The sequence below is a fragment of the Salvelinus fontinalis genome, chromosome 32 (assembly GCF_029448725.1).
Source record: "Salvelinus fontinalis isolate EN_2023a chromosome 32, ASM2944872v1, whole genome shotgun sequence".
Taxonomy (NCBI): domain Eukaryota; kingdom Metazoa; phylum Chordata; class Actinopteri; order Salmoniformes; family Salmonidae; genus Salvelinus; species Salvelinus fontinalis.
In genome coordinates this window covers 30,918,220-30,946,209 of record NC_074696.1, presented here as the reverse complement: position 1 = coordinate 30,946,209, position 27,990 = coordinate 30,918,220, and the positions used below count along the sequence as shown (strand labels likewise).

The 27,990-nt window shown below is 43.3% G+C and overlaps 1 protein-coding gene across 5 annotated transcripts in view; it reads right to left on the bottom strand.

The window, feature by feature from the left end:
- Positions 1-27,990, bottom strand: part of LOC129831073 (trafficking protein particle complex subunit 9-like) — a 364,192-nt gene that overhangs the window by 58,598 nt on the left and 277,604 nt on the right. For all 5 annotated transcript variants that reach the window (XM_055894093.1, XM_055894098.1, XM_055894095.1 and 2 more), the window contains 2 exons: positions 24,625-24,777; positions 12,708-12,799 (listed from right to left, as the gene is read on the bottom strand). In XM_055894093.1, the coding sequence (XP_055750068.1) occupies positions 12,708-12,799; positions 24,625-24,777 (245 nt within the window). The remainder of the gene's footprint in view (positions 1-12,707; positions 12,800-24,624; positions 24,778-27,990) is intronic.

Genomic DNA, 27,990 nt, shown 5'->3' with positions numbered 1-27,990 from the left:
TGTGTGTGTGTGTGTGTGTGTGTGTGTGTGTGTGTGTGTGTGTGTGTGTGTGTGTGTGTGTGTGTGTGTGTGTGTGTGTGTGTGTGTGTGTGTGTGTGTGTGTGTGTGTGTGTGTGTGTGTGTGTGTGTGTGTGTGTGTGTGTGTGTTCAGTCAGCTGGAGAAGACAGCCATGTAAGGACTGGCTATAGAGAGGACAAACAAAGCCTTGTGTTGTAACAGACTTGGCTAATCACCACTGTGAATCTGCGGGTGGACAATATTTAAGGCTATGCCCTGGTCTTTCACGTTTCAATCTAGGCCGACTGCACAGCCATGTATGAAATAAATAGCATACACTTGAAGATGTAGGCTACTATGCCTGCGTCCCAAACAGCACCCTACTCCCTATAGGGTGCACTACTTTTGGTCAAAGGTACACTTGTGCACTGTATAGGGAATAGCGTGCTATTTGCAGAGTACAGTGCCTTCATACCCCTTGACTTATTCCACATTTTGTTGTGTTACAGCCTGAATTCAAAATGGATTAGATTTTTTCCCACCCATCTACACACAATACTCCATACTGACAAAAAGAAAACAAAGTTATCTGTTTTTTTGTGCAAATGTATTGAAATTTTAATTTACATAAGTATTCACACCCTTGAGTCAATACTTTGAAGAAGCACCATTGACAGCGATTACAACTGTGAGTATTTGTGGGTAAGTCTCTAAGAGCTTTCCACACCTGCCCATTATTATTTTCAAAATTCTTCAAGCGCTGTCAAATTGGTTGTTGATCCTTGCTAAACAACCGTTTTCAGGTTTTGCCAAAGATATTCAAGTAGATCTAGGTCAAAACTGTAACTGGGAACATTCAGTCTTCTTAGTAAGCAACTCCAGTGTAGATTTCGCCCTGTGTTTTAGGCGACTGTCCTGCTAAAGGTGAATTGATCTCCCTGTGTCTGGGGAATGCACACTAGAAATTGACCTGTGCTTAGCTCCATTCTGTTTTTTTGTTATCCTGAAATACTCCCAGTCCTTAACGATTACAAGCATACCCATAACATGATGCAGCCACCAGTATGCCTGAAAATATGGAGAGTGGTACTCAGTAATGTGTTCTATTCGATTTGCCCCAAACAACACTTTTTATTCAGGACAAAGTGCTTTGCCACATTTTTTTGGACTATTACTTTAGTGACTTGTTGCAAACAAGATGCATGTTTTGGAATATTTGTAATCTTCCTTTTCACTCTGTGAATTAGGTTAGTATTGTGGAGTAACTACAATGTTGTTGATCCACCCTCAGTTTTCTCCTGTCACAGCCATTAAACTCCAACTGTTTTAAAGACACCATCGGCCTCATGGTGAAATCCCTGAGCGGTTTCCTTCCTCTTCAGCAACTGAGTTAAGAAGGACACCTGTATATTAGTAGTGACTGGGTGTATTGATACACCATCCAAAGCATAATTTAACTTCACCATGATATTCAGTCAGATTTTTTTTACCCATCTACACTTCTTTGGAAAACCTCCCTGGTCTTTGTGGTTGAAATTAATTTCTCGAATAAGGGACCTTACAGATAATTGTATGTGTGGGGTACAGAGATTGGGTAGTCATTAAAAAAGCATGTTAACCACTATTACTGCACACACAGTGAGTCCATGCAACTTATTTTGTGACTTGTGAAGCACATTTTTACTCCTGAATTTATTTAGGCTTGCCATAACAAAGAGGTCGAATACTTATTGACTACTTAAGACATTTCAGGGTTTCATTTTTTATTAATGAATTAAACAATTTCACTTTGACATTATTGGGTATTGTGTGTAGACCAGTGACACAAAATCTCAATTTAATCAATTTTAAATTCAGGCTGTAAGACAACAAAATGTGGAAAAAGTCAATGGGTGTGAATACTTTCTGAATATATACTGTATGTATACAGGCCAAGCCTAGGAAGGTTTGTGTTTAGTCGAAGAAAAAATGTAATTCTCTCGCTCTCCTCCCTCCTTCTCAATGACCCTGGGTGACACTCTCTCTCCTCCATCTTCCCTCTCTCTCTCTCTCTCTCTCTCTGACGGCCCAGTGTGTGTCCCTCTCTCTCTCGCTCTCTATCCAAGGCCCAGTGTGTATATCTCTCTCCCTAAGGATATCTGACTGTGCCTGGTGACTGGCCCATCGATACGCAGTGCCGTTCATATCGGGTTGACTCCGTAAGACTGTGAATAAGTCTGTCTTTCCCATGTAGCTGCTGAGGATATCTGACTGCGGCTGTGGCTAAATGAGGCCTCCGCATCGATCCAGCCAGGTCCCACAAACCAATTACTCCAACCCCATGACGGGTGGCCTTGCTGTGGCAGAGGAAAAGGAGATGAGGGGAATACTACTGTCCCTCCCTCCCGCCCTGCACCAGACAGACAGGTTGTTTTTATCATTTCTTCCAATAAATGAGAGTAACATTCAGGGACGCATGTCAGCCTGTAGAGAGGAATCGATGGTCATTGGTGTGGGTCAGGCTTGCTCAGACCAACAGGTTCTGGTTGTCCAACGTGACTCATCCAGGACGTGGATCTCACAGTCCGATACCCACACACACTGCGTGTGTGAGCCTGCGCCTGAAAATGATGCTTCCCAAGCTGAAAATACTCTCCTTCTCTCTATGAATGACAGCCAGCCCTGCATGGGAGAAGAAGCCCTGACAGTGCCTCTTTTCCCCAGCCAGGGCTCTCAATAAAATGCAGGGCTGGCACACATGAGAATGTAGAGTCTCCTGGTCTTCAAAGACCATGAGTCACCAGTGAATAAAGAATACAGTATGTCTCTTCTCAAACAACTGGAGTGACAGGGCTCTCCAGAAGCAGCAGTCAGTCAGATGACAGCAGTCAGCAGGTGACAGCAGCTCAACAGATTCCTGCAGGTTAACTGACAGCTCTTAGTGTTCACACACACAGCCTGCTGACAGGACAGCACACAAATGACAGACAGGCAGGCTGCTGGCCCTCGTGTGGCCCTGATAGACTGTCCTTTCTTTCCCCCTGAGAGCCTGTGTCATGTCCCAGCATCATCAAACTACCACAGCAGTCTTCACTGACCTGGACATCCTGATGATGACTCAGAATATGGAGCAAAATGCTTACGGAACGGAACACGGAAACTGAACACAGTAAGGGAACGTATTGCTCCCTCAGAGGTTCACTCGGGTGGATGCGCTGCTGTTATGATGTCACTGTCTGTTATATCACAGACAGGAGGGGTCAAAGGGTGTAGGGTGAACAGTGTTCCATCCACGCCTCTCAAAGTACTGTACTGCTGGAAGGCATACACTGGAACACAGAGTAACACCAGGGATGTTGTGGGTAAACTCAAGGAAATTCTGTTCACATAGTTTCATTTTCCATTAAACAATGAAGATCATCAAATCAACCTTACACAATATGTAGCACTTCATACGTTTGTGAGATCATTACCAATATTAGAAAAGGTTGCTAAAAATTATGAGCTAAATACAGAAGTGATAACAAGAGTTTTAACAAGCACTTTTTGGTCATATCTATAAGTGCCAGACGGAAACAAATGAAGGTCGATTATTTGCCTATTCACTAATAATAGCTTTTATTTTTGGAGAACAAGAAAGTGGCTCAGAGTAATTGTACAGCTGTAATCAGTTAGTGATTGTCTAAGAGAATTACACGGTAGTTTCATCAAACGTGTTATGCAATTACAAGATTACTTTACGGTCTTCACCTGGGTCTCACATTACTTTGACAGCACATTCAAATAACCAACTAAAACGTGCCAAACCTTAAAACCATGTACGATCCACCAAAATTCTACACCCACAAACAACAAAAAATAACATCCATTCAGCCAAGTAATACAAATGTGATAGTAGTGGGAAAAACACAGGTGATGGTGACACTTTGCATGACTGTGATAAAAATATGGCCTGAGAGAGAGAGACAGAGAGTGTGAGAGAGCGAGAGAGAGAGGATAGAGAGAGAAAGAGGTGATAATGCAATGTCTGAAAGATTCTCTCTTGCTCCTGACTGTGTGTAGTGTTGCATTGTGTAGCCTAATATAGTTTTCCCCAACTATCTGAATACCTAATCATGACAAACCAGCAGGTAGCAAATAAGCTATTGGACTGATACTCTTCGCTTAGATGTTGAATCAAAGAGGCCATATATATTCAAATGAGGGAGCGGTACACACAGATGCATTTCATTCCTCAACTCGCATTAAACAGCTTACTTACAATAGAGTCCCGACATGATCACCTGTACATGTAGGGTTCACCAACAGTACTATAGCTAGCTAACGGTATGTTTCACCAACAGTAGTCTAGCTAGCAGACAGTACGTTTCATCAACAGTACTATAGCTAGCTAATGGTATGTTTCACCAACAGTACTATAGCTAGCAGACAGTACGTTTAACCAACAGTATTATTGCTAGCAGACAGTACGTTTCACCAACAGTAGTATAGCTAGCAAACAGTACGTTTCACCAACAGTAGTATAGCTAGCTAACGTTATGTTTCACCAACAGTAGTATAGCTAGCTGACGGTACGTTTCACCAACATTTCACCAACATTAGTCTAGCTAGCAGACAGTATGTTTCACCAACAGTAGTCTAGCTAGCTGACTGTACGTTTCACCAACAGTAGTCTAGCTAGCTGCCTGTACGTTTCACCAACAGTACTATAGCTAGCTGACAGTACGTTTCACCAACAGTACTTTAGCTAGCTGACAGTACGTTTCACCAACAGTACTATAGCTAGCTGACAGTACGTTTCACCAACAGTACTATAGCTAGCAGTACTATAGCGCCTGATTAAACCTTGTATTCAGTCTGGTTTAACCAGGATATGTGATAGATGGTGCAAGCACGAGGAGAGCAGTATAAAGAAAGCAGAAATCTGTAAAGTCTAGCTCTGACACATTATAGCGCCACAAACACAGGAGACACAGACACACACAGGAGACACAGACACACACAGCTGTGTTTCGTTTAGAAATGTCAGGTAATTTGTCTTTCAGGGATGAAAAGGCTGCCTCTGGGGAAACTCTTGTTTCCTTTACAGAAATCAATAAAAGGAGTTTTTATTTGATGGAAAGTGGAGTAGTGGGGAAACAGGACTGGGAAATGGCTTAACAATATGGTAAGTAAAAAATGTGGCTAAGCTGGAGAACATAGAAAATAAATAGATGTTTAGGTCTTGAAAATACTTTAGCTGTTTCAAACACCACCGTAACACTAAATCACACGAAACGGGATTGAAACTATATAATTTAAGACCAAATCTGTGTGGTAGATATTCTACATGCATCTGCATAATGTGGTGTTGTGTGCTGGCTATCTCTGCCGACCCGGCTGGTGCTGTAGGTGGAGGAGGAGAGGAAGACTTATGATTTATGCCCACTCATCATCCAAAGTGACACGCTGACAGTCTGGATTGTTCTCCGGCCGTGATAAATGTCCGATAAACAGGCACACTAAGGCCATTCAATGTCCTAACTCTAGACCAATACATCCATATATCCCATCCTCACAGAGGACAGCTCTCAATGTGCTAACATTCTATCCACTGGAAGTTCCCAACTTCGCAGGGCACAGGGGCTGGAATGACCCAGGAACGGCCACGGCAGTCTGGTCTCTGATCACAACATTAGCCCAGCAGAGCGATAGCTAGGATCACGTTCTGATCCTCTTCAGCCCAAAGCCAAACAAATCATCCTCTCCATGTTTGTGTTGTTCCCCTAATGCTGAGGTTCAAACACAACAGAAGCCAGTTTCAGAATGACAAAGCTCTGGTAAATACTAAATTACTGTGTATATGCTGCGATACTCCTAATAAGCACATGTTGGGGATGAGGAGGATTATTCACATGAACAACAGTGGAGCGGCTAGCTATTGTTACAATGGGACAGTTGTCAGGTTGATATTGACTGTCCACAGAGAAGAGAAGAAGAAGGAAGATGGTGTAGCTACTGTGTAACTAATGTGGCAAAGATATACCTGTGGAACGTGATGGACATGGAATCTCTGCTTGATGATAAGGAGGGCTGATAGACAGAGTCTGGGTGACAGGGCTAAAAAACAAGCAAATAAATGGGGCAGCTCCTGACAGAATCACCCCTGATTTTCACCTCCTTCTCTTTGGCCACTCGCAACTCTTCAGGCACTGTTTAGTATGGGGGACCTGTTCATCACAGCAGCCCCTTCCGCTCAGCCGCTTCAATCACCCACTCACTGTCAGGGCTAGACTGCAGAGAACCATGAGACCAAAATTTTTCAAAGTAAGTCCATCTCTCCTGTGTTGTCATCAGTAGAGTGATAGGACCATTGGGAGCTGAGGGACTGGAAGCCATGTGAAAGCCTGGATCAGGATGGCATCAGGCCACACAGCTACCATGATCCTCCCAGGGGAGCCATCCTCTTCTTCCCAGGGGAGCCATCCTCTTCCTCCCCGCATACACTATCTCCATCCCAGCCTTACCTCTGGGTGCATAAGGCTGACTAGACTATGTGTATGTACTGTATCTGCACCAGTCTCTCTACCCATCCCCAGCAGAGGACAAGACTGTCCAATCTCATGGTCAGGGAGGGTGTACCGTGCCCAGTCCCATCCAGCACCACCATGGTGCTCTTCCTCCTGGCTTTTGGGCTCCTGACCAGAGCCTTAAAGGCACATTACCCGCCTAAGATGTCCCCAGTGTGTACTGATCACCCAGCCGCCTGTAACCACTCCAAACTACCATCTGTCTGAGCAGACACACGCACACACACACAGAGCCAGTTCAAAAAGAGCTGTCTTATTAAATGATCTCCTGCCTTTTACAGCTGCCCCACCTTACTCTCTCCCTTCATCTCTCTCTCTCTCCCTGTTGACCTCTTTATCAACCCAAACATTTGTCTTGCCATTCATGGATGAATTTGAATTCCGTTAAGACAGGTTCCCGGCAGCCTGGAAGGGCAAAGTCCTCTCCCTCTCCTTGTGTTTCTCTCTCGCCATATCTAGGTCTCTCCTCTCTCCCACTGCTTAGCTACTGCAGATCCATGATACTGTATACAGGGCTCTGGTCAAAGGTAATGCACTAAAAAGGGAGTAGGGTGCCATGTGGGACGTAGGGTCAGTCAGAGCCCCTGAGAGCCAGTTGCCTGTGCAGGGTCATGCAGATGTCTGTTTATTTAACTCCAGTCTATTAAGCTGACGTGGAGACACCCAAGAGAAGGTGTGCCACTTTGGCTTTAATTCAATTGTCAGCAGAGGAGCAGTAATCAATGAGGCTATTTCCATAACGCTACTCCAGGCCGGCTGCAGAACACGTAAACCCTGCTACTGCTGCTACCTGGTTCCCTGGGCCTTGTTCAGAAAGATTTCAACGCTATGAACATAGCACTATAACGGGCTGCAGAACACACAAACCCTGCTACTGCTGCTGCTTCTGCCACCCGCCCTGTATGGGCCCTGTTTAGTAGGGAGGAAACGTTTTGAAACAGACTGAAACAGGGAGGTACGGAGACAGATAGTAGAGCATACAGAAGGTGGCAGAGACCAGGGCTCAAACTCCCGTAACCAGGGGGCCATATGTGGTCAAGAATCGAGAAAGCCAGGCTCTCTAAAGGTGCATCCATTTCTCTCTACGCTCCCCATGGAAGGTGACTGGTACTACAGGGAACACACAGCCCACTGACTGAACCCTAAAGCAACATGGTCTCTGACAGCTAGCCGTAAACAGAGTGACAAACAGCCAAACATATTTGGAGATGTACATCCCATGGCGATGTTGCAGATTAAAACAATAGTTTATGGTTAAATGCAGTTAATAGTTCCTTCTCACCCCTTCAATTCACCAGGGTATTATATTGCTCTCATTTAATGATATCTGTCCATCTCTTTCGAACCATTCATCTCTATCCCTCCATCCCTCTTTCTGTGACTCATGTTTTGGAGGAGAAGACCCCTCCAGGTTTTCTGTAGTGTCAGGATCGTTTGTCACAGATAATCAGGCCGACCAGCGAGTAACCTTTTGAAAAACAATAGGGGAAGATACACCAAGGTACCTCAGATGACATTTACGCAGGGTGGGTGGGTGTGTGGAACACTATCAAATAAAGTACCTAGCTTTTCTGCTGCCGCAGACAGGTGTGTGTCCAATGTTGACATCATCGTTGAAGTTGTAGGCATATTTATTATCCAGAGCATCTGCCAAACAGACAGAAATCGATTGAGACACATGTCCACACGATTCTTGATGAAAAATGGCCACGAATCAACAAATCGCTGTGAGAGGAGTCAGCCATTACACCTGCTCAGTCAGCCAATAGTATTGATGCTTTCTGCCCATGGAGAGGCCCAATAGCAGGCTATGTAGAGAGCAGGGCAGGTGGCCCGCATAACACCAGAAAAGATGAGCATCAAAAATTGTATAAAATAATAATACAAATATTGAGCTAATTTGTATGCTCAAATTCTATTGTATATTAATACAATTGCTCAGAGAAAGAGATTTTGTTTAAAGCGGCAATCAGCAGCTGAAACAACAAAGTGTACTCCCTGCCAGCTGAGGGATGATCCTGGAGAAATGTAACCACTCTCAAATTCATAGACAGAGCTATGGATGCAAGGACTAACCATCCATGATACCACTTTTATAGTTTTAACCATGTTTTGGGGATGTTTACTAAATTTACTTCATTTAAATTGTTTACAAACATTGGAGAAAAACAAGCTGATATTTTTGGTTCTGATGGGGTACAACAGTGAAACCAAGCTCATGAAGCATTTATAAGTTATTTTCTTCAAGAATCAAAATGGGTATATATCTAATTCATATGTCTAAAAATGAATGTAGCAACTGCAGATTGCCATTTTAACAAGTAATAAAAAATACATTTGATAAAAGACAGGGGTCACAATTATTGGCTCCCCTGTTTGTAATACCCTCACCTTCCGAGGATAACGACACAGCCTTTTTCTGTTTCATGAGATTGGAGAACACAAAAGGATTTTGGCTAAAACGATCTGAAAAGATTCTGTATTGAGGAATTGTCTAAGACCCCTCACAATGTATTCTCCAACCTCATAAAACATTTAGAACAAGGCTCAGTGTTGTTGTCCTCACAAGGGGAGGGTGCTGGAGTATTACAAACAGAGGAGCCAATAACTTATCTTTTTAGATTTTTTTAAATTACTTATTACACACAATCTGTGTAATTTATTTATCTGAGCAATTGTATTAGTATAAAAATAATCTAATTTGTTTCATAACTTTTTTGCATACAATATAGCTCAGTATTTGCATAATTTATTTTATAGTATTTGTTGCTGTCAATCTTTATCATGGGTGCAAATAATTATGTTAATTAATTATTATTATATACACTGTGTATACCAAACATTAGGAACACCTTCCTAATTTTAAGTTGTCCCCCCCCACCCCCACCCCACAGATTTGTTAAGTTGGCGGACCAGTCTTGATACACACAGGAAACTGTTGAACGTGAAAAACCCAGCAGCGTTGCAGCTCTTGACACAAACTGGTGTGCCTGGCACCTACTACCATACCCCGTTCAAAGGTGCTGAAATGTGTGTCTTGTGGATTTAACAAGTGACATAAATAAGGGATCATAGCTTTCACCTGGATTCCCCTGGTCAGTCTATCTCATGGAAAGAGTAGGTCCGAATGTTTTGTACACTCAGTGTAGATAAAGAACTACATGGCACATAAACTAAACAAGTAATTGGTTTGTAGAGAAAATGTTGAAGCACGAAACAGTGAAAAAATATAAATGCTTACAAAATAAAGAGAAACACTATTGAAAAAGAAAAAGGGTCACTCATAGAATTTACCAAATGATTTTGTTGAGGCTCGCTAGACCAGAATGAATCACGATTAACATGTTAACGTAGAAGTAATGCAGTGCAGCCTGTTTACATGGCTACTTAGTCCCCCTCCATACCTCACACTGAAACAGTACTAATAAAGGGAGGTACCAGCCATTTAAATACACCTTACATTACTACTCTGTAATTGGCTGGTGAATAGAATATCCTCTTCCCCGCCAAGGCATTAGAGAAAGTGACTGATATAGATCATCGTGTGTGTGTGTGTGTGTGTGTGTGTGTGTACTCTGTTCTGTAGTAGCTAGGTTGATGTTGCTCTGCTGCTGCCTAAAGGGGGTAATCATTTCCTAATGGTCCCATGCTCTATGGCTGACTCCCTCACTCCCCATTCAATAATAAGGCCCTAAGCAAACAGGAAGGCATAAAGACCCTTTCTGTTTCTGCCACTTTCCCCGTTTTTCCATTGTTGGAAAAGTCCACCATTAAATATTCATGGGTTGCTACAATATGGTAATGTGAAGAAGTCACTGTAGATCCTCTAAAGCTCTGTCGGGTTGGATGGGGAGCGTCGCTGCACAGCTATTTTCAGGTCTCTCCAGAGATGTTCAATCGGGTTCAAGTTCAGGCTCTGGCTGGACCACTCAAGGACATTCAGAGACATGTACCGAAGCCATTCCTGCATTGTCTTGGCTGTGTGCTTAGGGTCGTTGTCCTGTTGGAAGGTGAACCTTCACCACAGTCTGAGGTCCTGAGCGCTCAGGAGCAGGTTTTCATCAAGGATCTCTCTGTACTTTGCTCCCTTCATCTTTCCCTCGATCCTGACTAGTCTCCCAGTCCATGACACTGAAAAACATCCCCACAGCATGATGCTGCCACCACCGTGCTGCATCATAGGGATGGTGCCAGGTTTCTTCCAGATGTGACGCTTGGCATTCAGGCCAAAGAGTTCAATCTTGGTTTCATCAGACGAGAGAATCTTGTTTCTCATAGTCTGAGAGTCCTTTAGGTGACTTTTGGCAAACTCCAAGCGGGCTGTCATTTGCCTTTTACTGAGAAGTGGGTTCCGTCTGGCCATTCTACCATCAAGGCCTGATTGGTGGAGTGCTGCAGAAATGGTTGTCCTTCTGGAAGATTCTCCCATCTCCACAGAGGAAATTTAGAGCTCTGTCAGAGTGACCATCAGGTTCTTGGTTACCTCCCTGGCCAAGGCCCTTCTCCCCCGATTGCTCAGATTGGCCGGGCGGCCAGCTTTAGGAAGAGTCTTGGTGGTTCCAAACTTCTTCCATTTAAGAATGATGGAGGCCACTGTATTCTTCGGGGTGTTAACCCTGGTGTCCTGACTAAATTCCCAATCTGGCCACCTAATCACCCCCAGCTTCCAATTGGCTCATTCACCCCTTCTCCCCTGTAACTATTCCACAGGTCATTACAGTACTGGTAAAATAAGGGTTAAATATTTAAAAAAATCGAATGATACAAGAATGAACAAATTGTGCGGATGAGTTATTGATTTTGTTGACACATAGCTGCTCATCAATGATATCTTGGGGCAAAGTGACTTCTGTCATTATCTATCATTAGGAACACTGTCGAGACATCAGGACAAATAGTCTCTCACTAACCCAATTAGACCACACCTAAACTAAGCAACAATGGAAAGCAAACAAGATATTCCTGATTCAAAGGAATTAGAGTAAATAACCATCACTTTCTTATCTCTTCTAACATGGCCACAACCTGGTAAGACAATTCTATACACCACACTCAAAACATATAAAAGAGAAAACATTATGTACCAAATGCTTCACGGCTAAACGGATTGCAGTATGAAAATACAGTATACCTAACCCTAGGCTAAAAGTTAGCCAATCATGTGTCTACTGTAAGAGGCTAACTTTAGCTGTAACCATATTAAATGAATCCACCCACTCTGTGTTGGGATTATTTGATCCTGAGGGAGAATGCTTAGAGAAGGTCCATCATTGAGACCATGATAGCTACTCTGATAACACCATTCTCTCACACGCACGCACGCACGCACACACACACACCCTCCTGAAGACTGCAGTGTGATGATGTGCTCCTCAAAATGACCTAAAATGTTCCTCTGATAGTAGTAGACTAGAAATAAAAGAAGTAGATCCTCTTTTGTCAGAAGATCTGGGTCCTTTGATGACTCAGACAGAAGTGAGTTTGGAGAATTGTTCATGAGAACAGAAACGCTGAAGATAAAATGTCCTCATCTACTGCTAGATATCTGTTTAGTCACCGTAACAGATATCTCTCTTTCTGATAAACCAGGAGACACTAAACTGACTAATGAACACACTCACTAACCTCCAAGAAAAGGCAGCACTGTTAATCGAACATAAATACACCCCCGCACACACTTAATAAATAAATTAAAGCTGATTATTTGAGAGGCGGTTCACAGATGGTGAGCCCCAGAAAGGGAGGGAAGCTCCTCCAAGTCTCTCCGTGGTGTCCCAGGGTGATTCACACGTCCCCCAGCCACTCCAGTACTGCCTTCTGACAGCTCCCTAAAATAGCCCCGCTGTCTATTAGAAATGCAAATAGAAAACATGACTTGAGACCGATGTGGTGGGATTGTGTGGGCTGGTGTGTTAATTGCCAGGTCTAGTGGTTTGGGTTTGTCGGGTTCGGCACCTCCATAGGAACGATGGTGATTGACACTTTTGATCCAAACAAGTCCAAACCGTTCATGCTCCATCACGATCCATGATCATAATGTCTTTGGACGGATCATTTGAGTAGGGACAAAAATATACATTTCAGTGGTTTTACGTCAAAGGTAATGCCAAGCATCTCATACATCGCACAGTGTGTGTGTATGTGTGTGTATGTGTACTCACCCCACTGTAGAGGTGCCAGCTGCAGGTGCTCGAGGACCAACTGGTTGAGAACTCCCTCCACACTGGCTTCTCCCTGGCGACGCAGAGACGGGTGAGCTAGGGTTAAGGACTACACACTGGTCTGGAGGGGGCTGGGGCCTCAGTGTCTCTGATGACATTTGCAAATGAAAGGAATCACAAGTATTAATTTTAAAACTAAGGTAAAATAGTACAGTGGCATTTTCGCTCCCTTTAACTGGATATGAGACAAGGGCAAGTTCCTTTAGTGACAAAACTAGACTGCAGCCACACCCAGAGCAAGCGGTACCGATGCACCAAGTCTGGAACCAACAGGAGCCTGAACAGCTTCTACCCCCAAGCCAAAAGACTGCTAAATAGTTAGTTAAACAGTTAACCAATAGCTACCCGGACTATCTGCACTGACCCTTTTTGCAGTAACTCTTTTGACTCATCACATACGCTGCTGTTACTGTTTATTATCTATCCTGTTGCATAGTCACTTTGTCCCTACCTATATGTACAGCTGAAGTCGGAAGTTTACATAAACTTTAGCCTAATACTCAGTTTTTCACAATTCCTGACATTTAATCAGAGTAAAAATTCCCTGTCTTAGGTCAGTTAGGATCACCACTTCATTTTAAGAATGTGAAATGTCAGAATAATAGTAGAGGGAATGATTTATTTCAGCTTTTATTTCTTTCATCACATTCCCAGTGGGTCAGAAGTTTACATACACTCAATTAGTATTTGGTAGCATTGCCTTTAAATTGTTTAACTTGGGTCAAACATTTTGGGTAGCCGTCCACAAGCTTCCCACAAAAAGTTGGGTGAATTTTGGCTCATTCCTCCTGACAGAGCTGGTGTAACTGAGTCAGGTTTGTAGGCCTCCTTGCTCACACATGCTGCCCACAAATCTGCCCACAATTTTTCTATGGGATTGAGGTCAGGGCTTTGTGATGGCCACTCCAATATTTTGCCTTTGTTGTCCTTAAGCCATTTTGCCACAACTTTGGAAGTATGCTTGATGTTATTGTCTATTTGCGACCAAGCTTTAACTTCCTGACTGATGTCTTGAGATGTTGCTTCAATACATCTACATAATTTTCCTCCCTCGTGATGCCATCTATTTTGTGAAGTGCACCAGTCCCTCCTGTAGCAAAGCACTCCCACAACAAGATGCTGCCACCCCCGTGCTTCACGGTTGGGATGGTGTTCTTTGGCTTGCAAGCCTCCCCCTTTTCCCTCCAAACATAACGATGGTCATTATGGCCAAAAAGTAATATTTTTGTTTCATCAGACCAGAGGACATTTCTCCAAAAAGTACGATCTTTGTCCCCATGTGCAGTTGCAAACCGTAGTCTGACTTTTTTATGGCAGTTTTGGAGCAGTGGCTTCTTCCTTGCTGAGCGGCCTTTCAGGTTATATTGATATAGGACTAGTTTTACTGTGGATATAGATACTTTTGTACCTGTTTCCTCCAGCATCTTTACAAGGTCCTTTGTTGTTGTTCTGGGATTGATTTGCTCTTTTCGCACCAAAGTACGTTCATCTCTAGGAGACAGAACGCGTCTCCTTCCTGAGCGGTATGACGGCTGCGTGGTCCCATGGTGTTTATACTCGCGTACTATTGTTTGTACAGATGAACGTGGTACCTTCAGGCGTTTGGAAATTGCTCCCAAGGATGAATCAGACTTGTGGAGGTCTCCAATTTTTATTCTGAGGTCTTGGCTGATTTCTTTAGATTTTCCCACGATGTCAAGCAAAGAAGCACTGAGTTTGAATGTAGGCCTTGAAATACATCCACAGGTACACCTCCAATTGACTCAAATTATGTTAATTAGCCTGTCAGAAGCTTCTAAAGCCATGACATAATTTTCTGGAATTTTCCAAGCTGTTTAAAGGCACAGTCAATTTAGTGTATGTAAACTTCTGACCCACTGGAATTGTGATACAATGAGTGAAATAATCTGTCTGTAAACAATTGTTGGAAAAATGACTTGTGTCATGCACAAAGTAGATGTCCTAACCGACTTGCCAAAACTATAGTTTGTTAACAAGACATTTGTGGAGTGGTTGAAAAACGAGTTCTAATGACTCCAACCTAAGTGTATGTAAACTTCTGACTTCAACTGTAGATACCTCAATTACCTCGTACCTTTGCACATCGGTACTGGTACACCTTGAAACTATAGCCAAGTTATCGTTACTCATTTAAAAAATATATATATTTCACCTTTATTTAACCAGGTAGGCTAGTTGAGAACAAGTTCTCATTTACAACTGCGACCTGGCCAAGATAAAGCAAAGCGACACAAACAACAACACAGAGTAACACATTGAATAAACAAGCGTACAGTCATCAACACAATAGAAAAAAAATAAAGTCTATATACATTGTGTATTTATTTATTCCTTCGATTATTATTTTTTTCCTCTGCATTGTCAGGAAGGGCCCATAAGTAAGCATTTCACTGATACTCTACACCTGTTGTTCATGAAGCACGTGACAGATAAAATGTGATTTGATAACATACTAACAAAGTGGCAAATATACACCTGAGAAATATGTGAAGAGAGAGTGAGAGAGGGAGAGAGAAAAAAAGAGATAAAAAGAGAGGATTTATGAAGTATGATTCTCCAGTGTAGCTTTAAATTGGCTGCAGCCCAGTGGTTGATAGATAAGCCTGTGGCTCCCTGGTTGCCTAGTGACTCTGTTAGGAGAGCTGAGGGCTCGAGGCCGACAGAGATTCACGGTTGGCTGGCTGGCCATTACTGTACAGTTCATGGTCTGTTCTATATGTGGAAAAGAAGCTCTCTGTGTAGACTGCCCCAGGCTTGGTGTTAGACACAATACCAGACCAGGCTACATACAGTAGAAATACAGGAAGTGCTACTATAACAGTCTTTAGGTCAAAGGTCATTGAGATTGTCTTTTTCCTCTAACCTTATTCCCCAGTGTCATATCTGAATGTTGTGATTGAGAAACATAATATCCATTCACAAATCTCATTCAGGGTGATGCAATGAGAACCCTGAAAAGTAAAACTGCCTTAACAACCCAAAGAGTAATAAAGATGCATCTTCTCAACCATTAGTGGAGGGAATAATGGAAATAATTATCCTTATTGTGTAATTGGTCTCATAATAAGAACTGCGATTATCTAAAAACTTCTCACATCTCAGAGAGAAAACACATTATGTATAAAGCCTACAGAGCAGTCCGCTCCTCAGCCAAGTCGTTTCTCAAAACCGCCCACACGTCCATGTCTTCTAGCCTAGCATGGTTTCTGGGAGCAAAACTGCAACACTGCAAGTCAACCTGTCACTCCAATCGGATTGGTTGGCTAAGAACCCACATTTAGCTCTGCCTGTCGAGTCCTTCTGTTCCTGAACACTCAGTAACACGCATTTATCAGAGGAGAACAACAAGATTATAATTGAGGTTAAAACCGTTGAACCTTTCCTTGGTGACATCATAAGGCTGTATGTCGTAGGGCTGGCTAGGGAGCTAATGCTGCTAATGCTAAGTACTCAGATAAACAGAGCTGTCATAAAGACATTAGGTTGATAATATGTTATGATAAAGAAAACCTGCTCCTCTGGTCCACCACACAGCTGACAGCGTGAATAATGACTGGAATAATACTGTGCTGCTGTAAAGCCACATAGTGTTAACATTACTAGAATGGACAAAGTAACACCACACAGAGTTAGAATGACTAGAGTGGACAAAGTAACACCACACAGAGTTAGAATGACTAGAACGGACAAAGTAACACCCCACAGAGTTAGAATGACTAGAATGGACAAAGTAACACCACATAGTGTTAGAATGACTAGAACGGACAAAGTAAAACCACACAGAGTTAGAATGACTAGAATGGACAAAGTAAGACCACATAGTGTTAGAATGACTGGAACGAACAAAGTAACACCACACAGGGTTAGAATGACTAGAACGGACAAAGTAACACCACACAGAGTTAGAATGACTAGAGTGGCCAAAGTAACACCACACAGAGTTAGAATGACTAGAGTGGACAAAGTAACACCACACAGAGTTAGAATGACTAGAACGGACAAAGTAACACCACACAGAGTTAGAATGACTAGAATGGACAAAGTAACACCACATAGTGTTAGAATGACTAGAACGGACAAAGTAAAACCACACAGAGTTAGAATGACTAGAATGGACAAAGTAAGACCACATAGTGTTAGAATGACTGGAACGGACAAAGTAACACCACACAGAGTTAGAATGACTAGAATGGACAAAGTAACACCACATAGTGTTAGAATGACTAGAACGGACAAAGTAACACCACATAGTGTTAGAATGACTAGAACGGACAAAGTAACACCACACAGAGTTAGAATGACTAGAATGGACAAAGTAACACCACATAGTGTTAGAATGACTAGAACGGACAAAGTAACACCACACAGAGTTAGAATGACTAGAGTGGACAAAGTAACACCACACAGAGTTAGAATGACTAGAGTGGACAAAGTAACACCACACAGAGTTAGAATGACTAGAACGGACAAAGTAACACCACACAGAGTTAGAATGACTAGAGTGGCCAAAGTAACACCACACAGAGTTAGAATGACTAGAGTGGACAAAGTAACACCACACAGAGTTAGAATGACTAGAGTGGACAAAGTAACACCACACAGAGTTAGAATGACTAGAACGGACAAAGTGACACCACACAGAGTTAGAAAGACTAGAATGGACAAAGTAACACCACAGAGTTAGAATGACTAGAATGGACAAAGTAAAACCACATGGAGTTAGAATGACTAGAATGGACAAAGTAACACCACACAGAGTTAGAATGACTAGAATGGACAAAGTAAGACCACATAGTGTTAGAATGACTGGAACGAACAAAGTAACACCACATAGTGTTAGAATGACTAGTACGGACAAAGTAACACCACATAGTGTTAGAATGACTAGAACGGACAAAGTAACACCACACAGAGTTAGAATGACTAGAATGGACAAAGTAACACCACACAGAGTTAGAATGACTAGAATGGACAAAGTAACACCACATAGTGTTAGAATGACTAGAACGGACAAAGTAACACCACACAGAGTTAGAATGACTAGAATGGACAAAGTAACACCACATAGTGTTAGAATGACTAGAACGGACAAAGTAACACCACACAGAGTTAGAATGACTAGAACGGACAAAGTAACACCACACAGAGTTAGAATGACTAGAATGGACAAAGTAACACCACATAGTGTTAGAATGACTAGAACAGACAAAGTAACACCACAGAGTTAGAATGACTATATTTTTCCCCCCCACCTATATTTAACCAGGTAGGCAAGTTGAGAACAAGTTCTCATTTACAATTGCGACCTGGCCAAGATAAAGCAAAGCAGTTCGACACATACAACAACACAGAGTTACACATGGAGTAAAACAAACATACAGTCAATAATACAGTAGAAAAATAAGTCTATATACAATGTGAGCAAATGAGGTGAGATAAGGGAGGTAAAGGCAAAAAAAGGCCATGGTGGCGAAGTAAATACAATATAGCAAGAAAAACACTGGAATGGTAGATTTGCAGTGGAAGAAATTGCAAAGTAGAGATAGAAATAATGGGGTGCAAAGGAGCAAAATAAATAAATAAATACAGTAGGGGGAGAGGTAGTTGTTTGGGCAAAATTATAGATGGGCTGTGTACAGGTGCAGTAATCTGTGAGCTGCTCTGACAGCTGGTGCTTAAAGCTAGTGAGGGAGATAAGTGTTTCCAGTTTCAGAGATTTTTGTAGTTCATTCCAGTCATTGGCAGCAGAGAACATTCCTGTCATTGGCAGCAGAGAACTGGAAGGAGAGGCGGCCAAAGGAAGAATTGGTTTTGGGGGTGACCAGAGAGATATACCTGCTGGAGCGCGTGCTACAGGTTGGTGCTGCTATGGTGACCAGCGAGCTGAGATAAGGGGGGACTTTACCTAGCAGAGTCTTGTAGATGACCTGGAGCCAGTGGGTTTGGCAACGAGTATGAAGCGAGGGCCAGCCAACGAGAGCGTACAGGTCGCAGTGGTGGGTAGTATATGGGGCTTTGGTGACAAAACGGATGGCACTGTGATAGATGACATCGCTGAAGTCGAGGATCGGTAGGATGGTCAGTTTTACAAGGGTATGTTTGGCAGCATGAGTGAAGGATGCTTTGTTGCGAAATAGGAAGCCAATTATAGATTTAACTTTGGATTGGAAATGTTTGATGTGAGTCCGGAAGGAGAGTTTACAGTCTAACCAGACACCTAGGTATTTGTAGTTGTCCACATATTTTAAGTCAGAAACATCCAGAGTAGCGATGTTGGACGGGCGTGCAGGTGCAGGTAGCGATCGGTTGAAGAGCATGCATTTAGTTTTACTTGTATTTAAGAGCAATTGTAGGCCAGGGAAGGAGAGTTGTATGGCATTGAAGCTCGTCTGGAGGGTTGTTAACATAGTGTCCAAAGAAGGGCCAGAAGTATACAGAATGGTGTTGTCTGCGTAGAGGTGGATCAGAGATTCACCAGCAGCAAGAGTGACATCATTGATGTATACCGAGAAGAGAGTCGGTCCAAGAATTTAACCCTGTGGCACCCCCATAGAGACTGCCAGAGGCCCGGACAACAGGCCCTCTGATTTGACACACTGAACTCTATCAGAGTAAGTAGTTGGTGAACCAAGCGAGGCAATCATTTGAGAAACCAAGGCTATCGAGTCTGCCGATGAGGATGTGGTGATTGACAGAGTCGAAAGCCTTGGCCAGGTCAATGAATACGGTTGTCCAGTATTTTTTCTTATCGATGGCGGTTAAGATATCGTTTAGGACCTTGAGCGTGGCTGAGGTGCACCCATGACCAGCTCTGAAACCAGATTGCATAGTGGAGAAGGTATGGTGGGATTCGAAATGGTCGGTAATCTGTTTGTTGACTTGGCTTTCGAAGACATTAGAAAGGCAGGGTAGGATAGATATAGGTCTGTAGCAGTTTGGGTCAAGAGTGTCCCCCCCTTTGAAGAGGGGGATGACTGCAGCTGCTTTCCAATCGTTGGGAAAGGGGGATGGCAAAAATTTCGGCAGATCATTTTCGAAAGAAAGGGTCCAGATTGTCTAGCCCGGCTGATTTGTAGGCGTCCGAATTTTGCAGCTCTTTCAGAACATCAGCTGACTGGATTTGGGAGAAGGAGAAATGGGGAAGGCTTGGGCGAGTTGCTGTGGGGGGTGCAGTGCCTTTGACCGGGGTAGGGGTAGCCAGGTGGAAAGCATGGCCAGCCGTTGAAAAATGCTTATTGAAATTCTCAATTATAGTGGATTTTTCGGTGGTGACAGTGTTTCCTATCCTCAGTGCAGTGGGCAGCTGGGAGGAGGTGTTCTTATTCTCCATGGACTTTACAGTGTCCCAAAACTTTTTTGAGTTTGTGTTGCAGGAAGCAAATTTCTGCTTGAAAAAGCTAGCCTTGGGTTTCTAACTGCCTGTGTATATTGGTTTCTAGCTTCCCTGAAAAGTTACATATCACGGTGGCTGTTCGATGCTAATGCAGAACGCCATAGGATGTTTTTGTGTTGGTTAAGGGCAGTCAGGTCTGGAGAGAGCCAAGGGCTATATCTGTTCCTGGTTCTACATTTCTTGAATGGGGCATGCTTATTTAAGATGGTGAGGAAGGCATTTAAAAAAATAAAAAAATAAAAAAATAACCAGGCATCCTCTACTGACGGGATGAGATCAATATCCTTCCAGGATACCCCGGCCATGTCGATTAGAAAGGCCTTAGAAAGTGTTTCAGGGAGCGTTTGACAGTGATGAGTGGAGGTCGTTTGACCGCTGACCCATTACGGATGCAGGCAATGAGGCAGTGATTGCTGAGATCTTGGTTGAAAAAAGCAGAGGTGTATTTAGAGGGCAAGTTGGTTAGGATGATATCTATGAGGGTGCCCGTGTTTACGGCTTTGGGGTGGTACCTGGTAGGTTCATTGATAATTTGTGTGAGATTGAGGGCATCAAGCTTAGATTGTAGGTTGGCTGGGGTGTTAAGCATGTTCCAGTTTAGGTCACCTAGCAGCACGAGCTCTGAAGATAGATGTGGGGCAATCAGTTCACATATGGTGTCCAGAGCACAGCTGGGGGCAGAGGGTGGTCTATAGCAGGCGGCAACGGTGAGAGACTTGTTTTTAGAGAGGTGGATTTTTAAAAGTAGAAGTTCAAATTGTTTGGGTACAGACCTGGATAGTAGGACAGAACTCTGCAGGCTATCTTGCAGTTAATGGACAAAGTAACACCACATAGAGTTAAAATGACTAGAATGGACGAAGTAACACCACAGAGTTGGAATGACTAGAACAGACCTACAGTAGTAACACCACATAGAGTTAGAATGAGTAACACCACAGAGTAGGGCTGACCCCAATTATTCGACTGGTCGATTGTTTGGTCGATAGGCTGTTGGTCGGCCTATATATTTTTTTGTCGAGCAGTAGCAAATATATATATATAACTATATATATCTTTTTTTTATGGCACACGAGACACCTGTCTTATTCGTGCCCATCTCAGTGATACATTTACAGTTAATTCCTATCATTTCTAATCTACAATGTTTTCCAGTCTTTTGCCGTTCTCATTGTCGGAGTGGGCACATTGTTTGCAGAGTGCACAACCTATGCTACACTTGTGAGAAACAAGTGTATTTGGTTTATTTCATTCCATTTACGTTTTGACAATTTAGTAATTGTCTTTTGTTTGGAGCGCTCCTGTCAATGAGTAAGGACATGCACCTGATTACACATAGAAGTAGGCCTATAGGCTACCTGGCCTGCTTACAAATGTAGGCATATAAATGTGCCCATTCGGGGATCTGATAGTATTTCTGATTAGCTTAACGCATCACCACTAATGACCTGTGGAGCTTCTCAAAGTAATGTTTTGTTCACCTCAAACAGCAACCTAACAAAGTCGGTTTTTACATCCATTGAGAATGACAATAATTCCTCAATGTATTTGAAAATAACCACTCAGCTTGAAAGGGAAAAATGTCATGCTCTGTCATAAAATAAGCCTACCTGACTACTTCTTATCCCTAGCGCAAATAGTCTACAGCTGTGTCGGTAGCTCACTGGCACAGGGAATATTTTATACAATGTTGCTTCAGGCTGGACCCAAGTTAATAGTTCATACAATGTTTCAAGATCGTTGCAGACACGCCATGCACAGCCAATTTGATTTATAGGATATTTTTTTTCATCAGGATATTTTCTACCTTCAGGCTGCAATGTTTCTATTTGTTATATTTACATAGTTGGCAATGGCAATATAAGTTACTTTTTAGGTTTGTATAATTTTCATTTAGATTTGGATAGAATTTTGATTAACCAAGGCCTACCGAGTGGCGCAGCAGTCTAAGGCACTGCATATCAGTGCAAGAGGCGTCAGTCCCTGGTTCGAATCCAGGCTGTATCACATCCGGCCGTGATTGGGAGTCCCATAGGGCGGCGCACAATTGGCCCAGCGTCGTCCGGGTTTGGCCGGGGAAGGCCGTCTTTGCGGCTGGCTTCCGGGTTAAGCGAGCAGTGTATCAAGAAGCAGTACGGCTTGGCAGGGTCGTGTTTCGGAGGACGCATGGCTCTCAACCTTTGCCTCTCCCGAGTCCGTACGAGAGTGGCAGCGATGAGACAAGACTTTCAAATGGATATAAACATTTAAAAAAATATGACAATGATTTTGAGATACAGTGGAAAAATGTACATATGAAAACCATAACTGTCACGCAGATCGGTAGAAATGGTAAGATATATTGGCATTCCACATGAGAAAGTTTGCCGACTCCTCATGTAGCCTATTACCGGCAACTTCAAGAGAGCAAAGGCAGAATCTGCGAAAGCCAGTAGGAGCGGGAGGAGGATGGTCAGGACAGGTTACATTTTTTCTTCTCCTGGTTATCTTGATCTTTGTCTCCCTCTTGAGTAATGTGTCTTATTTCATCAAACAGTGAGCTTAAAGCATCAGACAAGCCCAATGCATATATAGTTGATTTTATTAAAACACATTGGGTGTGTCTATGGAAAAATACACATTTTAAAACTTCGATCAATTGGTCGAAAGAACAGACGACTTTCGGTTGGCTAATATATTTTTGTTGTTGTCGTGGACAGCCCTAATAAAGTTAGAGTGACTAGACAGACAAAGTAACACCATAGCGTTAAAATGACTAGACAGACAAAGTAACACCATAGCGTTAAAATGACTAGAATGGACACACTCCCCTCAGAATTAAAATATGTAGTGAGGAGAAGTGATTTGTAGCTTCCTCCTACAAGGCATGGTGTTGAAAGCCAAAAATGTGGCACACAAACACTGTGACATTGAACCAGGTTGGAGGAAACTACAACTCTATTCTGACATCTATCCATCCACCAAACTGTCTCCACTCCTGGCGTGCTTGTGCTGGAGTCCTTGCCGTGTGGACGGGTACAGGGACGGGTACAGGGACAGGAATGGTTGGGGAGTTGGGGTCGTCAAAGGGGCTTAGGTGTGTATGGGGGTGGGGGTCTGAGAGGAAGGTAGACTACCCTGAAGGCCAGAACTTGAAGATCCGCTCATTCTCTCCTGAGAGGATGTCATGACAGTCTGTTCCCACTCCTCTTCCTCTGGCTGGTATGTTTCTCTTCAGCCACACTATATTTAGGAGACTGTCGTTACCGGCAGAACTGAAACAGTCCACTTCCACAATGAATGAGAGATACTCTATTAATGCGAGGCCAAGTTGCATGGTCTGCTACGCAGAAAGATAAGGTGTTTCTGCACAGTTCTCTTAAATAAGAAGTAGGATATTAACAATGCATTTTATTATGAATAAATGCCAAGGGTGACCCAGATCATATTACGTGATTGTAACCCTTCTGTTCACAGTCCTAGTTTTCTATACCTAAAACCTATTTATTTCTGCAATGTTTCAATGTTATTCTGATTTAACAATTTCAGATAACAAAAAAAATGATATGTTGTTTGAACAAGTGCTTGGTTGGAAATATAGTGCCTTTCATTCTCCAGGCTCAATAACATAATCACACAGCCCAGTTTAGAGCAGAGCTCTGACATGCAGCGCCCTCTGATTTAACAGTACCCTCTGAGAAACAACATTAGTGACATCATCTACTGCAGTTGCTCCTGTACGCACGCACGCACACACACACACACACACACGTTATGTTTTTCTATCCTCGTGGGGACCTAAAACGTATTTTCATTCAAAATCCTATTTTCCCTAACCCTAAATCTAACCATAACTCCTAACCCTAATTTTAATCCTAAACCCTACATTTAAAATAGCTTTTGTCCTCATGGGAACATGAGAAATGTCCTTGTTTTACTATCCTTTTGGGGACTTTTAGGGATTATAGGTCCCACAAGGATAGAAGAACCCCCCCCCCCCCCCCCCCCCCCCCCCCCCCCCCCAACACACACACACACACTGCTGCCAAATTGCTTGCAGATCAAACAAATGCACACAATCACAGGAGTGTTTATGCATTACTAAAATGGAAAATATGATGGCAAGTTCAACAGCACAGGGACTCCGATTAATTATTAATTGTACACCTCCTCCCTGAAACAAGTTGACAGGCCATTCTAAACAACACTGAGTCTGTGTATTGGTAATAGCCCCCTCATTACCTAAGAGGTTCTGATGGAGCGCCCTGCCTGCATATTGACAAAGGATGTGTCTCAAATGGCACCCTATTCCCTATATAGTGCCCAAGGCTGCATGCACATTTCGCCATACTTTCTCCCATCTGTCAGTGCAGTAGAACTGGCACACACCCTGGCCAAAAGACGGATGTAGCATCCAGATGCCTTCTAATAGGGATCTGTATACATCCAACAACAAAGGATATGATGTTCCAGGTGATGCCCAGGGTGCTGTTGATCATGGAGGCCTGGCATTGAAGCCTCTCCTCCTCCAGTAGTTTGGGGTTGGTGTAGCGCACGGCCTCCTGGTCCGGCTGGGGCAATGTGTGAAAGTCAAACTTAGCCACCTGGATCGCCATCCTAGAGGGGAGGGAGAGAGGAGAGTGAAGGTTAAACACAGGAGACAGAGACTTGGGTACTACTGAGCCATCCTAGAAAGGCAGAGCAGAGGAGAGTGAAGGTTAGACACACAGGAAACAGATACTTGGGTACTACAGAGCCATCCTAGAAAGGCAGAGCAAAGGAGAGCGAAGGTTAGACACACAGGAGACAGAGACTTGGGTACTACAGAGCCATCCTAGAAAGGCAGAGCAAAGGAGAGCGAAGGTTAGACACACAGGAGACAGACCTCCAACGGCACTGCCCCACTAAGAGAAAAAGTGAACATAATCCCGAGCTGTGTATTGCTGCTTTCCATGTTGTCTGTTGTCTGTAGCTTGTGAGGTGTGGAAACACTTTGTTGCTTTTATGGGTTTTGTCTTGTTGCTTTTTGTGCAATGTTGCTCTGTCTGCATGCTATGTTTTGCTTGTTCTATGTTGCTCTGCGTGTGCTCACTGCTCATTGATTGTCTGTATTGTAATTGTTTTTAAAAAACCTGCCAAGGGACTGCGGTTGAAAATTAGCCGGCTGGCTAAAACCGGCACTTTTACTGAAACGTTGATTAATGTGCACTGTCCCTGTAAAAAGAAAATCATCAACTCAAACTCAAAAGCGGTAGCACTTGATTCAACAACACCGTAAGCACTACTAAAGCGGTTTTGTTTGCAAATAACTGGTCTTACTCCGTGCTAGAATCTTGGCCAAGTATTTCCGCAGGCAGTCACACACTCTAATTAAGTATCTTAACGTCTGAACTTTAATCACAGAAGGACATATTGGTCAGATGATCAGATCGAATCATTTGAGATGTGGGTTAGTTGACATTTTAAAAGCCAGTCTCCCTCTGAAACTGTGAATATGTTCAGATATAAAGAAAGAAACTAAACTATTGGAGATTCACTGACAGTGGAGGAAGAAGGACAGCAAAGGAAGCTTAGCCACAGGCAACACATTCACCATTCAAAATGTAGCATTAAACCAACTCAAGAAAGGTAAATAGGTGGATCTATCCATTCCATTCCCACTAAATATAAAGATGATCAAAGGGCAAGAGACCACAGAAGCACTCAATGCAAACACACTGTATGGCTTTAACAAGACATGTAGGTGTCACTAGTTGTGGTCAGCAACAACTGTAGTTTAGAACGGCAACCTGCACTTACACAATTACACCGGTCTATCTATCTACTGCCACAGCAGATCAATGGAGATGGTAACTGGGGCTGTGTTTGTTGAAGTTGGTGTGCTGTCCTGTCCAGTCTACTGACCAGCCCTGGCCACTGATAAATGATTTATCCAGTTAGACCAAACACCCTGAGGCTCCAAGCCTTCTGCTCCACGGTGTGTGTGTGTGTGTTCAGGTTCATATACTAACAGGCGGCAGAGAGGAAGCGTTCATAGCCTGCGGTTAGGGCAACAGAGACACATCCGGGATTCATAGTTCTGTATGCCTCTCTAATTAAATACTAACAAACTTCTTACTAATTACCGGGGGCTACATTTATGCCTTCCATTCTAAGAGAAGAGTTAAAAGTGCCAATTGGATGCAGCCAGTAGAGTCTAGCACAGTGACACGGCACCGTGTGGGTGAAGAAGGAGGTGGATGAAGACAACTGGAAGAGAGAGATAGGGGGAGAGGGATGCAGAAAAAGAGAGGTGAACATTTCTTCTCCTCAGGCCTGTGTGAAGCGATGGAGATGGCATCAGATTCCCACTCTGTTTCTGCTGTCTTCGCCAATAGCCACTTCCCCTGCTGGCCTGCCACAGCCAATAAGAGCCCACGGAGGGAGACGACACCCTGCACCGGGTTGGCCACCTGTGGACCTCACAGAGGAGTAACTCAAGGCTAGCCTGGTCCCAGATCTCATTCTGCTGCCTTGCATACTACTATCCACTCAAACAGATCAGTCCCATTATGAACCAGTAGGGAAGTCAAATCCTCTCCTCTGCACGCATACTGGTGTCTGCTGACCATTCCAATAACTCTGTGAAGTAAGTGTTAAAATAACACATTACACCTGATTATCTCCCTAGCAGAATTACATTTCATCCGTCTTGGTTCTTTCTTTGTTTTATTTCATTCATCTAACCGTCTTATAAACTGTTTCATAACATCCTAGATTTGAAATGAATATATTAAACCAATATAAAACCTATGAGCATCTTATTTCCGGCCTGTGTGTAATTAATGGTGATGAATGTGGTATTAAATGAAGAGGGTCTGGTAGAGGATTGATTCCCCCAGCAAAGTGAGCGTGATGATGGTGTCCCGGGGAACAGTCAAATCACAGAGAAACAGCTGCAGGGCCCAGGTTTTTGTCACAAGCCAAATCTTTATGACAATGTATAACTAGTAACTGTGTGTCTCTCTCCTTCTCTTCCTCTCTCCATCTTTCCTACCTTTTCTCCTCAGGCTCTTAGGAATTCTCTCAGAAGCACTAACACGCACGCACGCACACACACACATTGTTGTTACGACTAATAAATAGTCTTCTCTCCAGGTATAAAACAGAGAGCCAGACAGTAGAACACTCCCTTTCCCTCAGCAGGTAAATGGAATAGAACCGTCCATTTTACAGTCCTCATTCCTCTATAGGCTGAGACAAACAGCAGTACCATGGCTTTCAGGAGGGCACCTAACTGCAAACACTTTTCTCCATAGGACAGTGGTCACCAACCACTCTTTTGTGATCGACTGGTTGATCTCCAAGGCATTCCTAGTCGATCGCCAAACATCTCTGTAAAAAGCCTGACGATAAATCATTGCATTCCGAAATGTTTGCGGTAGGTGCACTTGATTCAGCTGCCCTACGCGCCGAGTAGTCCAAGTGTTTCCATTATGAACCCTGTCATGTGTCTGAAGGTACAACTCTGCCTACCCTGTGGGCCTGGAGAGCAAATCAAGTGCACCTATAGGCCTACCGCTGGCCAATCAGGTAGCTCAGAACACCGTGACTGCAGCTTCCACGAGCCCACAGCGAAGTTGATTGTCGACTACTGTGTGAGATTTCAAAACCATGACTAGAGAGAGACTGTCAATGAATACAGCAAAGAGATGAGTGAGTTCATGGTAAAGATTTCATTCAGCACTGTCAACACGACATAAAACGCCATCTCCCTATCAACTCAAGCTACAAAGTGTATCCATAGACTTGCGTTGTTATTAGCGACTTGTGTCTTTGTAATATCGAGGA